This window comes from Dendropsophus ebraccatus, chromosome 6 (genome assembly GCF_027789765.1).
Source record: "Dendropsophus ebraccatus isolate aDenEbr1 chromosome 6, aDenEbr1.pat, whole genome shotgun sequence".
Taxonomy (NCBI): domain Eukaryota; kingdom Metazoa; phylum Chordata; class Amphibia; order Anura; family Hylidae; genus Dendropsophus; species Dendropsophus ebraccatus.
Window position 1 is genome coordinate 36036968 of NC_091459.1, and position 14026 is coordinate 36050993.

The following is a 14026-nucleotide window of genomic DNA, read 5'->3' on the forward strand; positions in this document are numbered from 1 at the left end:
GATTTCACTCAGCCTAAGCAAACTGTCTTGCACATCTTAAAACAATTTGGCATTGAGCATTATCAGCCGGGCCAAAAAGAGTTTGTTTTGTTAATTGCTCTTGTTAAGCCTAATTACTAAATAGGGGGAGGAGCTGATGCAAGGGGGAGGGAGAAGCTTGTAGTAAGGAAAAACTTTAAAATCCTTGAAGCAGTCTGGGAGAGGGTTAGATTTAAAGAGCCAGTGAGAGTGTGTATACAGCAGACAGTGAGCGCGTGTGAGTTAGTCACAGATGTTACACATGGACTAAAACTGGAATGCACTTACTCCACACTGAATACCTGCTGTATGGAAGTAACCCAAGGTACATCTTCAGCTTATTTAATTCTATATATTTGGCATTTAATTACTTGACGTAAAAAGAAAATATATATTTAATATGATAGTTTTGAAGGTAGAATAAGATTGTCTTTTTCATGATTCTATTACGTTAGGAGTTGTTTTGCTACTTGAAGTCAATGAAAAAGGTGTGGGGCTCCTGCTGGTTTTCATTGTTTACTGGAGACACTGTTGAGTAGCAGTGTTTACTTTGGTCGATGTTATTTAGACTAGTTAATGTACTGTATTAGATAAATTGACTTCCTGGGCCCAGCGTTTCAAGCCTGGACCCTTTACTTGACAAATGGTTTCAATTTGACACCGTTTTATCAGCTAAGCTTCTGCTGGGTGCTGCCTGCTTCTGCTTTATCACAGGAAAAGTGACTTATCTGAGCTACATTGTTAACAGTCTGACAATCCACCGTGGCAGAGATTGATGTGACGTACAGTCGGACAGCTATACAAAGCATTTTTCTTATATACTAACATGTCTCGTGGTGCGTCGCTGTCTTATGGCGTTCCAAATATTGCTACCAAAACAAGCTGCGATGTGCACTTTGTGTTCTTCCTATCAGTTTTTTTTTTTTCTTTTTTCACTTTTGACTGTTTAAGTTGTTGTTACTAGTAGATTCGTAGAGCCGATTCACGGTTTTAAGTCCTGTCTAATTTGTTAAAAGTGTTAAGAAAGGGGTCAACCGATATTGTTCATTTTTCCTCAAGTTTGAGGACTAAATCTTTAGCTTGTCAGTGTGCGTCTGTCTTGTTCTCTGAGCTTAATGAAAAGTCCATTTTAATCACTGGTGAGCCAAATTGAGCATGATTAGCTGTTATTACAGATTAGTGGACAGTATTGTCTGCTGCTGCTGCCGCACACTATTGATCTGGATGCGTGTCGCGCCGATGGGTTTCGCCACACTTCTGGTGGCCTTTTTGTATATAGCGGTGAACTCTGAAAGGGGGGGGGGGGTTGGTGGCAGGCAGGCAAAAGTCCAGATGGGGCAGAAGACGGGTCCTGAAAAGACCGTGCCAGGAAGTAGGTCAGGTACTCGGAGAGATTATATGAGCCACGCATCATCCCTGTGTGGCAGGAGGCAAGACAAGCAGCACACAATTATGAGGAATTAGACCAGCAACAAGTAGTGGAGATTTATCAGCATTAATTGTCTATTGTCAGGACAGGGGCCTTTCTTACAGATCACGACTGCTGCCAACCTCCTAATACCTCTAATGGACTCTCCATTGTAGGATTAGCTCTTCTAAGAACAATGTCTTTCTTGGAGAAGAGTTGTTTGAGGAGTTTAAAATGAAGAACAAAAAAAAAAAAAAAAAAAAAAAAAGAAGAGAAAAGGACACGGTGCGCTGAAGAGGAAGTTATAAGAGGATTCGGTGCTGCTCTTCTGTCAGCGACTGTATTCCTTCAGGGGACTGGGAGATACCTAGTGAACATTAACTGCATTACCCCACCTTCCTCAATGGGAGCCATCACTGAACAATGGCTTGTTTGATAGCGCTCCAGATAAGCCGCCCATTATCTTAAGGAGTCATTTTTCACCTTTATTTCCCCACCTTCCTGCAATTTGGCACAGTAAATATTAAGAGGAAGATAAGACTGCAATTCTTTGTGGAAATGCTCTTTGTTTTCATCTCTTACCTGGGAAGCAGGTGTGTATATATATATATATATATGTGCGCGTGTTTTATATATATATATATATATATATATATATATATATATATATATATATATATAAATTGGGTATGGATCAAGTATAACTATATGCAGTAGATTAGGAATCGAAGCTGTTTTTCCCAATAAGTGTACTTAGTATAAATGAAGCACTGGGTATAGGACTATGTCTGCAATACACATCCTAAATATAGATGAATTAGAGATGAAATACCATCAGTATTTTTGTACAGTAAATACCAATGAGCATCTTCTAGGTAAGAAACTGAATAACGCTTGTAGCGATACCGATGAATCCATACTTTAGTCCCTCTCCATAGACTTCAATAGATGTTTTCCATCTGGAAAATGGGTAAGAGACGCCCATGTTGTGTATGGCATTGCCTATGTGAACATCTCCTTAGCATGAGAGTTCTGTATCGGCCACTATAAGGATGTAAAATATTCTGCCGAAGTAGTAGTACATGCTTAGAATAGACTTCCAGCAGACGTGGTTGGTAAATCTGCAGTAGCTGAATGTAGAGATGACCAAAATTGACAAAACTATGTAAAGTGCTGCGGAATCAGATGGCACTATACAAATAAAAGCATTATTATTAATAATAATAAATATATATCAATCCTAAGACAGTAGAAGATTCTGGAAATCACGCCATACCTTTTAGAGGCTGACGGAGTATATTCGATTGTAAGCTTTCGGGAGTCTAGCCCCCTTCGGGAAGCTTACAATCGAATATACTCCGTCAGCCTCGAAAAGGTATGGCGTGATTTCCAGAATCTTCTAGAGCTAATAAGTACAACAGTATTATTCAATCCTGAGGTAATAAGAAAGGAAATAATATAAAGAGGGACTAGACGGACTAGGTGGTCTTTTTCTGTCAACAATCTCTCCATACACGATGAATTCAATAGTCAGCTCTGCCGGTACCGCATGAGAACCGCCGAATACAGAGGCGAACAGTGAGGTTTTCTGGGGACACGACGGAGGAAGCGGCTGAGGAAAGAGCTCAGTCATGTTTTCTGCTCCTGTCGTCTTCCCGGCAGCCCCGTACATATATACACGTCCTGTCACAGACACCGGGGCCGCTGACGACCACAAACCATGGCGGAGCCGGTCCTCGCCAGGTCACAGTCAGTACTGAGATGACAGGCTGCCGCCTGAGCCGGCTTCGGCTGCGGTTTTCCTCTCAGGGACTGCACAGCACCGAGCGCTCCGCCGGCGTCTCATGTGGTAACCATCGCCTCAGATCAGCAGCAGCAGCAGCTCTCCTCACAGCCCTCTATCACTTAGCATAAGAAAGCGGCTCCGCTCCTCCCTCCCCCACACGTTGTTGTCTCTCCGTCCCGCATGGCCTTATTTTGCTTTAGCTGAATGGGCTCAGCGACTCCATTCATTGTGTGAGGAGCTGAGGCCACCTTCAGACGGCTCCGGGGCGCGCTCACCAGCACCTGATTAACCCGTGCGGCGGCAGTGAGCACAGGAGGGGGGTAACCGATGCGGCAGTGAGCACAGGAGGGGGGTAACCGATGCGGCAGTGAGCACAGGAAGGGGGTTAAACCCTGATATGGTACATAGTGCAGTGTGTCAAGGTGAGAGGCGTAGCAGTATCATGATGACATCTACCTGAGTGCCTGCTCACAGTCAGGAGTCCAGGTAGTCTCCTGTGCTCCACCCTCCCGGGAAGGCACAAATCACACTGAAGCAGGAAGAGAAAGTTACTGAGTGAAGTCACCAGTGATCATAAGCTGAGGAGCCCGGGCAGCCTGCAGTGTCTCCGAGCAGCACCTGTCTGGCAGTATGAGAGAGGCAGAGCTGGGGAGAGCAGGGCTCAAGGGCTGCACTACTGACTCCATCATTCACTGACTGCCGGGAGTGCACCATGGATATGGCAGATCACAGCCTCCAATGATCTACTACTACTGCCCGGGAAGTGTGGACTCTGCCTGGGTAAGCCTGCCTGCTTTGTGCCCTGAGGATGGATCCTTGTTATAGATGGGGGGACACTACATCACACTGTGGACTTTGTTTCAGAGGATCTTTGTATACTGAGGTTGTTTATATGTATATTTTTTTCTTTTTATTATTATTTGTTTAAAATTAGCTTTTTGTTGTAGCCTGTATGGCTTTGTGGATATTAAAGACTATACAGCAGTATAGTACACTACAACTCTCAGCATGCTCCGATGGCTGTGTGGGCATGCTGAGAGTTGTAGTTTACTATACTGCTGTATAGTCTTACTTGTCATGAGTCAGCTCTGAGACTCAAGGGGTTAAGCAGCCCCCCTCCCAGTAGTCTAGGAGATTTTGTTGCAGGGAGGGATGCTGGCAGGATGTCGGAGTTTTTTTTTTTTTTTTTTTTTTTTTTTCTATTTTCTTTAACTTCAACAGGATGAAAAAAAAAAAAAGACGTCAGAGGGGTTAGATTGTTTTGAAAGTTGTTTGTGAGCTGGAAGCCGGTGGGAAAGTTCAGGCTTCCCCATTCGGAAGAGACAGGCTGAGTTCCTCTCCTTGTAACATGCAAGTTCCATTTTTAGCTTCATTCAAACGTAGACGGCAGCTTCTTCTTCCTCTTCCTTTCCTTGTTTGTGACACTTTGTAAGGCAATGCTTCCAAAGGGATAGAATAGTTTACCAGTCAGTATTCCAAGTATGCTTACCAGAAGCATGTAAGACACCGAGAAGCCATCAGTGATAGTAGTAGTAGCTCAGGTAGGTAATACATCTTATTGTGCTTAGTCACAATAAATATTGATAGATTTTGATATTATTTGTATTATATTTCTGACTAATTCTTAAGATTTTTTATTAAAAAAAAAAAAAAAGTTTATGACTGAGAGAATTTATCTTGTCGTTTTCCACTTCTCCCCATAACAGGCTGCCACACAAGAAACAACTGTTACAAGTACTGAATCACCCCATCCAGAGGGGACATAGCAGACCATGAAAATGGACGTTGAAGGAGCCGACATGACGCTTTGGCCCGAGTCCGAGTTTGAGGCAAAGTGTACATATATAGTGAAGGATCACCCATGGGACAGCAACTCGGATGGAAGTAACCTTGTCCAAGCTCAAGCATCTCTACCCAGGAATTTACTTTTTAAGCACGCAGAAGGCTCTAAAGAGGTTCGTACATCTTGTTTTAGACCTTTAAAGACTGTACCTGTAAAATATCCCCTTGGAATACATGGATTGTACATAGCCCAGTGGTATGGTTTTCAGTTTCTTGGCCTGTATAGTTACACAGCATCACTAGCTTGTTTGTTTCCAGTAAGTGAACACTTTATTAGAACAAGGAGTAAAGTACTCTTAAAAGCAACAACCCCTTTAGTTATGAGCCTGGAAGGAAACATTGTCTGGTGTCACTTCAGGTTCCTCGACAGATTCCAGGGCAGATTACCTGTCTACATGTGTAACTTTTTCTCATGTCAGTCTGAGCGGGTGCATTCTTTGCGTTTTTTTCTTTTTTTTATAAGGGCTGTGAAGTGAGCAACGGGCTGTTTAAAGTTTTATATGGCAATTATAGTTAGGTGTACGGCTTAAATCAGCTGGCTTGTAATCTCCGAGACCTTCCTTTGTGCTACTGCATTCCACAGGTTTCCGGCAGGGCAGCTTCTTAGGATGTTTTCCTGTATGTACTAAAGCAGATCTAATAAAGGACATAGCTGTAACATGATGTATTGTTACTAAAGCTTTGCTTTTTTTTTTTTTTTTATAAAGTCATTATGCTTTACAGCTCTGCTTTTAGTGTATCATATACCTTCTGTACATAAATCACTGCTTTCTAATATGAACTATTGCTCATACGATCTGTGCGCTAAAATGAAAAAATCAGAATTGTTGTTGGTCCTCGGAACTGGCATCAGTACCAGCATCTTGCTATGTTTTAGATTAGGTTTTTTTTAGGGTCAAAGGTCTCCTGTATATATTTTCTTTTCATATTCAAGCATCTAATGACTGCTGGGAGTTGTAGTTTTACAACTGCTTGTGAGCCATGGCTTTATAATTATTATTATTTTCCTGTTTTTTTTTTTTTTTTTTATTCCACGTAGATCTGTAAATGCTTGCTAGGAGGAGATGGGTTACTGTTTTTTGTCTCTTCTGCCACTGGTTATCAGGCGGCACTCCATGCCTCGGAATAATGACAAAGATTGATTTTTTAAATTGGAAGAAAGGTCATTGGTGCTTGTAAAGAAATGGAGGGGGAAGATTAAGAATGGACTCGCTAAAAGCCCTCTGCCCCCTCTCCTGAAGTGTTTATAGAAAAGGCCTTGCCCCAGCAATGAATCATAAGGACCTCTGGGCCTGTTCCAGTGGCAGATTCATCCTAGTTTAGATTAGAAGTTGTATAATGGATTTCTAAGCACTTAACAGAGACCTGCAAGCAGAAAGCAGGGCCCAGAATTATGTTGTGTACAAATTTTAGATATTGTTTTGATGGGATTACCAGCCAGGTAGTTTTTTTTTAATGCAGACCTAGCCCCTATAGTATTATTTTTCACCAGTGAATATGTTGCCTAATGTGTGTGTCTTCTATCCAGTCATTTGAGTATTGCTGTGTCACTCAAACCTAAGCACCAGATGGTTTTGCCTTTGACTCTTTCAAGTAAGGGGGTTTTTCAAGAATGTCTTGCACTGTTCTGATCACCACATTGGTAGAACATGTATGACATGAAAGTGCTTGTGGGGAACGTACTGAAACCCTACTGTTCATGACAGGTGGGAATCAGACAGACATCTGGATGTAGCATCAGTCTTCATGTTATAACCATTTATAGAGGCTCGTCGTACACTGATGCAGTGTCCTGTTATGTTTGGTACTACATAGTAGCTTTAGCATTCAGTAGCCTAAGTGCACATTATGCAGATTGTAGACAAGTACGTCTGTACAAGAACATATGACAATATGTCAAGATAAATATGTGGCTGTAAAAGTCTGCCTAGGTTGCCCTCTGTTGACATAGATGGCAAACAACTCTCTACCTCATTCACTTTACTTAAAAAGAATTCAGGACAATGGACAGAAGTTACCCCAGTCCTGACTACTGTGATATCGCCTTATAAAATAGAGTAGCAGAATTGTTCAGGACAATGGACAGAAGTTACCCCAGTCCTGACTACTGTGATATCGCCTTATAAAATAGAGTAGCAGAATTGTTCAGGACAATGGACAGAAGTTACCCCAGTCCTGACTACTGTGATATCGCCTTATAAAATAGAGTAGCAGAATTGTTCAACTGGATGCTGAAAACATATTCTGACTAATTTATGTTTTTTTTTTTTTCTTTCGACAGGTGACTGGAGTTTTAAGCAAAGAGTATATTCCAAAAGGAACCCGTTTTGGACCATTCGTAGGAGAGACCTACACAAATGATTCTGTTCCCAAAAATGCCAACAGGAAATACTTTTGGAGGGTGAGCTTCTTATATCTAATGAAGACTTTTCCTTTTTTTTTTTTTCCTATTGCTATAGTCTTCCTTTTTCTCTTGTTTAGCTTGTGTAATATAACACTATATATATACGGACCACAGGGTGTGATCGTAATGTCTGCAAGGAAATAAAAAGTATTTCTTTCATGTAAAGAAAGAGAGGATGTTTGGGGTTGAGCAAACCCCTAAAGTGACATTATTTCTTGTAAGTGAACTGTGAGTCAGCACCCTCACTGCGCTGTGTAACATGGAAATTAGCATGGCTTTAGGTAGTTTCTTTCTCTGTAAACGTGTGAATTTGGTATGCTCTGCTTTTTAGTTAGTTTTATACCAGTAGATGTCTTATTTCTAATGAATACCAATAAAGGGAGTTATTCCAGGGTGCAGCATGAGAACTTTGGAATGAGATATCGATATTCAGGGGATCTCAACTATGGCACTTACAAAGTGAATAGTTTCCATCAGCTATTTCATGTCTGGTATATATAGAGTCTTAACCAGTTTCAAGGACAATATAGAAGGATGTATGTGGTGTAAATGGGGATGTATGTGGTGAAAAATAGGTGAAGCTGAATATCATTCTAGTGTAACATTCTGTTAAATAGACCGAAGCAAAAATCTGAAACCTCAGAATGCAAGTATTTAAAAACTGCAGACAACTCTTAATACGTACAGGATTTTGGATCCCCTTTTCTGTGAAAAACAGGGTCCATTGACCAGAACACAAAGGATTGTTTGTTTTAGCATCAGCCTTTCCTGTAGTCTCACTTTCATAAGCGGAACAACAGGTTAAAAGAAGCATAAAAAGTTTTGTCTTATGGCATATTTTTTAGTCTAATTATACAATTCTTTACTCTCTCGTGTTGGTATTTGTAACCACAGATTGTACATACAAGACCTTGTAAATGCATAGGGCAAAATATCACAAGACGGTGCTTGTCTAACATAAGGAAAAGTGAGTGGCCCAGGCCAAGAATGAGTGACAGGACTGGCTCGGTTCCAACTCTAGTCATTGTTTTGGCAGGTGAAGTTCACCTTTGCTCCACCCAGTGTTCTGACAAAGTGACTACATTCCAAGTATTTATATATGATTAAGTATTAGCTGTGAGACGGGGAGGAAATTTGGGATGGCCGGGGAAACTGCAAGTGCAAAAGCCTGTTTAGCTTGAAGTCATGTTAATGAGGCCATCCTGACTCAATAGCATTAAGTCTGTGCGTAATCGTAGATAAAGTTGGAACAATTAAATCATCGTACCTATTAAAGGAAGGAGGGACGTTTATAGTACAACTGTAAGCACATTATTGCCATGCTTGTCTTTCTGTATGATTATTACCGGAGAAGCAAAAACATTTACTTCGTCACATCGACCTAATTATTTGTCATTGACCATTAAATGAAAGTAAAGTCTATTTGGTCCCTCCCTAAAGTAAGTGCCGAAATAGATATCCAGTTTCTAATACATTTGTGTTGCATTCCTAGATTTATTCAAATGGGGAATTTAACCATTTTATTGACGGCTACAATGAAGAAAAGAGTAACTGGATGCGCTATGTGAATCCGGCACACTCCATTCAAGAACAGAATTTGGCGGCCTGTCAAAATGGCATGAGTATCTATTTCTACACCATCAAGCCCATTCCAGCCAATCAGGAACTGCTTGTTTGGTACTGCCGGGACTTTGCGGACAGACTTGACTATCCTTCCTCCGGAGAGCTGGTGATGAACCTAAGTAAGTAGATTGAAGTGTAAGTGGAAGGGAATGTGTGGAATGTTTCTAGTACTGCCTATGCAATTTAATATTACAAGCTATTATTAAATGGGTGCAACAGCAAAACATATTCTGACAGGGAACAGTGACGTCTTGTACTTTATCCAGCAGAATAAGTGGACAACTCATTCTTAGCAACACGTGTCATCTATTTACTGTGTTTTCATCTTTGTTTTGTATTTTTATTATTTCACATAGTATGTACAGTCACCATCTTGTGGATTGGCAAAATGGTTCACTTTTTTCACACATTCACAGAATCGTAAACCAGTGTCTTTTGATGTTTTTTTTTTTTTTTTTGGTCTTGAGCAAGCCTTTTGAAGAAATTTCTGTAGAATTTGTTCACTTCCTTTCTTAGGGTGATGCTGATCGCATCTTTTACCCTATGATGTGATGTATATCTCTACATCTCACATTTACTGTCAGTTTCTGGTATTGGGCTTTTTTTAGCAAAACTTTCACCTATGTGGCTTACTTGAAGCTAGACACTGTGAGCTTAAGACATTAAAAAGGGCATTAGAGAAAATTTTTTGTAGTTGTCTTTTCAGTGATATGCTTGGTAAATCGGACACTTTACAAAACCACTTTTTTTTTAAATAAAATAAAAAGTGAAATAAAAAGGTTAATGTTTTGCATCAAAGAGGCAAGCTGGAGAATTAGAGAAATACTCCTTTAAATACAGGATAGCTTCAGCATTGTTCATTGTTGGAGTTAAGAAATGGCCATAGACAACTGTCTGCCGAATGAGGAGGCATTACCCAAATGCAAAACAGAACATGGTCCCCACCTACCATGTACCATTTATAATATCAGTGCCTACCCATGATGCCCTTCAGAGCAACTGCTACTTTTGCCCCCCCCCCATATGTTTAAACAATTGATCTGATGATGGGAGAAGGGATAGATAAATTACCCATCTAAAGCCCCTTTAGTCAATCTTTTAAAAATTCTTTGTGATGTTTTTGTTTGTAAATAATAAAGTACAAAATGTTAACCAAATTCCAATCATACAATAGAAACAGGTTAGAAAAAAGAGAATATATTTACAGTAAATTAAATATAGATTTTCAAATTCAGTTTAAATTGTAATTTAAAGTGGAAACCTAATTTTGGGTTGCAGTGTATTTTATCTGAATGCTTTTTGGTTCTTTGACTTATTAGTCTCTTTTTTTTTTGTTCTTTTGCATCTCTCTTTAAAAGCCACAAATTTAAACTTCCTTTCCGCCATACTAAGTGAAAGGCAGATCAACATGATAAGCACTATTTATTTAAAACAAGTGGACTCTGTTTATCTCTTGTGAATGCTCTCAATCAATCTGTTCTATCAACACCTTCTTAGAGCGCCAGGAAATTGTTCAGGAGCTGGTGAGAATAGCTCCAGAGGCATTCCATAACCGCTTGCAAATTCTTACCATTCTGAATAATCGCTGTGTAATGTAGTGAGATAAAAAGAAGTAGAACACCGACTGTCTACAGGCATATTGTTCAATGCAAAAGTATTAAACGACAAAGTAGGCGTTTGCAAAATAGTAGTATTACTAAGCTCGGCTATTTAGGATCATAGAAAAGCATAGTTATCTTCTTTTTGGGTTATACTAACACTTTCAATATTAATCTTTTTCAGAACAAAGTTTGATCATCACAACAGAGGAGCAGATTTCTCGGAAAGAGACGCCACTTCAGAAAAACACTCCTAAGAAAGAGCACAGTGTTAAAGAGATTCTGAAAAACACAAATCATTCAAAACCCAAAGACATCCCAATGAATAATATTGAAGAAGCCATAGAGCCACCTAAAAACTCTAGCCCCGACAGACCAATCTTCCCAAGAGTTGTGTATCCATTCCGCTCACACATTCATGAAGATTATTTAAAGGCCACCGTTGGATATGGCCTTGACCGACCAAACTATATGATGCATTCACCAATTCAGCCATCAAGCCCCCCAAGTCCTTCAGCAAGAAGTAGCCCAGAACAGAGTTTTAAAAGCTCAAGTCCACACAGTAGCCCAGGATCTGCACTCTCCCCTCACCAAACTTCACAAGAGCACAGAGAATTGTACCCCTTTCTAAATAGACCATACAGCACTGAAGGACTGGCATCCTTTCCCAGTTATGGACCTCCTGCAAGTCACCTACCTCCAACCTTTATATCTTCATACCATCCTCCCTACCACAAGTTCTTGTTACCACCTCTTGGTATTGGATGCAATGGCCTTAACACGCTAAATAACATCAATGCTATGAATAATTTCAATATTCTCCCGCGAATGTATCCATTTTACAGCAGCATGCTTGGTGGTGGAAGCCTGTCTCACCACATGCTAAACCCTGCAACTATTCCTGGTTCATTACCCCATGAAGGAGGACGCAGACTGCTACAGCCTGACCAGCCACGAGACTTTCTCATTCCTGCACCTAATAGTGCCTTTTCCATCATGGGCGCTGCTGCTAGTATGAAAGACAAGCAGATTAATCCAACAAGTGGATCTCCCACTGCTGGCACAGCAGCAAGTTCTGAGCATGTAATGCAACCTAAACCTACCTCAGCAGTGATGACCACAAACAGCGAAGAAGCCATCAATCTGATCAAAAACAAAAGGAACATGACTGGATATAAGACTCTTCCCTACCCTCTTAAAAAACAAAACGGGAAAATCAAATACGAGTGTAACATTTGCTCAAAGACGTTCGGACAACTGTCGAATCTTAAGGTAAGAGAATATATTTATACATCTATAAGTTACCATCTGTACAAGGGAAATGATGTCTTATTGCCATTTTCGATACAAATAAACTAATGATTATTACTTTTACAGGTCCATCTACGAGTTCACAGCGGTGAGCGGCCATTCAAATGTCAGACTTGCAACAAGGGTTTCACCCAGCTGGCACATTTACAGAAGCACTTTTTGGTACACACTGGGGAGAAGCCTCATGAATGTCAGGTGTGTATAGTAAAAATACCTTGAAATATTAGATAATAAGGCTTTATTCCCACGTTCCGTACACAGACTGTATATATTGATGGTTTGCACCTGAACAATTATCGGAGCTCCTGTCATCATGTATCAATATGATGCCGGGAGCTCCAAAATGGTTTACATTTTTGTGATATTGTACTGATACAGCCACGCACGGAACGTTGGAATAAAGCTCATTGTGTAACCCTTATTAAAAGAGACCCTTCTATGGCCTTTTATGAGTATTATTTAGTATTAAATGACTAAATTATTATTTTTTTTTTGCTTAGGTATGTCATAAGCGGTTTAGCAGCACAAGCAACCTAAAAACTCATCTACGACTGCACTCCGGGGAGAAACCCTACCAATGCAAGCTCTGCCCGGCAAAGTTCACCCAGTTTGTTCACCTCAAACTCCATAAACGTCTTCACACAAGGGAACGTCCACATAAATGTGTTCACTGTCACAAAAATTACATTCACCTGTGCAGTCTTCAAGTACACATGAAGGGAAACTGTCCAGCATCTCCAAGACCTGGTCTCACCAGGGAGGACCTAAGCGTAATCAACGAAGAGATTGAGAAATTTGACATCAGTGACAGCGCAGACAGACTAGATGAAAGTGACATGTCACCTGCAGTGGAGAAAGAAATAATGACTCTTCTTCGAAGAGAAATAGAAGGTGCAAGTATGAAGGTATCTGTATCAAGGAGTATGGGAAATGGCTTACTTACGTCTACGTGCAACTTTTTTGAACAATCGGACTCTGTCATAAAGCTGTCTCATAACTCCCCGCTACCTCTGTTACCAGTTAAGGTCAAACAAGAAACCATAGACCAAATGGACTCTTAATGGACTTGCAGAACAAGTGTTATTTAAAGGAAGTTGCGGCCCGTCCTTGTAGATATTTATAATGCTGCAGCATAGTCCTAGCTTATGAAAGGTAGAATTCTTCTAGAAGACCAACTCAAACTCCAAGAAGGAACTCCAAGCAAATTCTCAGGGCAAAGAAAGAGGCAGGGATAATGGGTATTGCCTACTCACTTAATATTATTATAATTATTAATTATTATTATTATTATTGTTAATAAGACAATCATTTATTTCTAATTATGCGTCACTGAAAAGTACTTCATAATTTATTATGCAATTTATCATTACAAAAGCAATAATTTGAAAACGTTTACAATGACGGGGTAAAAACAAATCATTGTAATTTTGAATATATTTATGTATATATTTTAATGTGGCCATTGATGTAGATACTTTCTGCAGTGTCTGTTTGTTTTTTTTTTTGTTTTTTTTAAGTTAAAAGAAAATCTTAATATTTGTAACACACCTTAGCTCTCCATACCAATGATCAATATTTTGTTGCCAAAGCTGGACATTACATTATCAAATGGTATATTTATTTCACTGCAAAAAAATTGAGGTGATGCATTTTCATATTTTTTTTTTTTTTTTTTTTTTCAATTTTTTCATTTTTTTTGTTGTTGAGAGCATTAGAAACTGCACATGAGATGTTCCTGTAACAATATCCTGTGTGTTAACCCAACCTTATAAAATAGAATAGTTAAGCACAGGACTGGTTACATCTTCATGGTCCAGTAGTAGACACGGGTAATAAGGTGTCTTTTTTTTTTTTTTTTTTTTTTTTTTTTTATTAATCCTTCTTGTTCAAGCACCCATCTCATTTTTCTGTGAGTCATTTCCTTGAGTATTTTGTGTCTTGTACATTTATTTGTTGTAGTTAATTTAAGTGAAAGGGCATTGCAAAGTTGTTCGACAATTTACCTCATTGATTGTGTCCAGTGGTGCAGAAAAAAA

At 39.7% G+C, this 14026-nt stretch overlaps 1 protein-coding gene across 3 annotated transcripts; it reads left to right on the top strand.

The window, feature by feature from the left end:
• The first annotated feature begins 243 nt into the window (after positions 1-243).
• On the top strand, positions 244-13647 carry PRDM1 (PR/SET domain 1). Of its 3 annotated transcripts, none has more exons than XM_069974786.1 (7): positions 244-343; positions 4919-5167; positions 7336-7455; positions 8951-9200; positions 10864-11951; positions 12057-12185; positions 12491-13647. In XM_069974786.1, the coding sequence occupies exons 2-7, from the start codon at positions 4985-4987 to the stop codon at positions 13049-13051; spliced, it is 2331 nt and encodes a 776-aa protein (XP_069830887.1). In that variant the 5' UTR covers positions 244-343; positions 4919-4984; the 3' UTR covers positions 13052-13647. The 3 variants fall into 3 exon arrangements, with proteins under 3 accessions (XP_069830887.1, XP_069830886.1, XP_069830888.1); XM_069974785.1 differs by lacking the exon at positions 244-343 and adding an exon at positions 3409-3992; XM_069974787.1 differs by lacking the exon at positions 244-343 and adding an exon at positions 4013-4095.
• Positions 13648-14026: the final 379 nt, after the last annotated feature.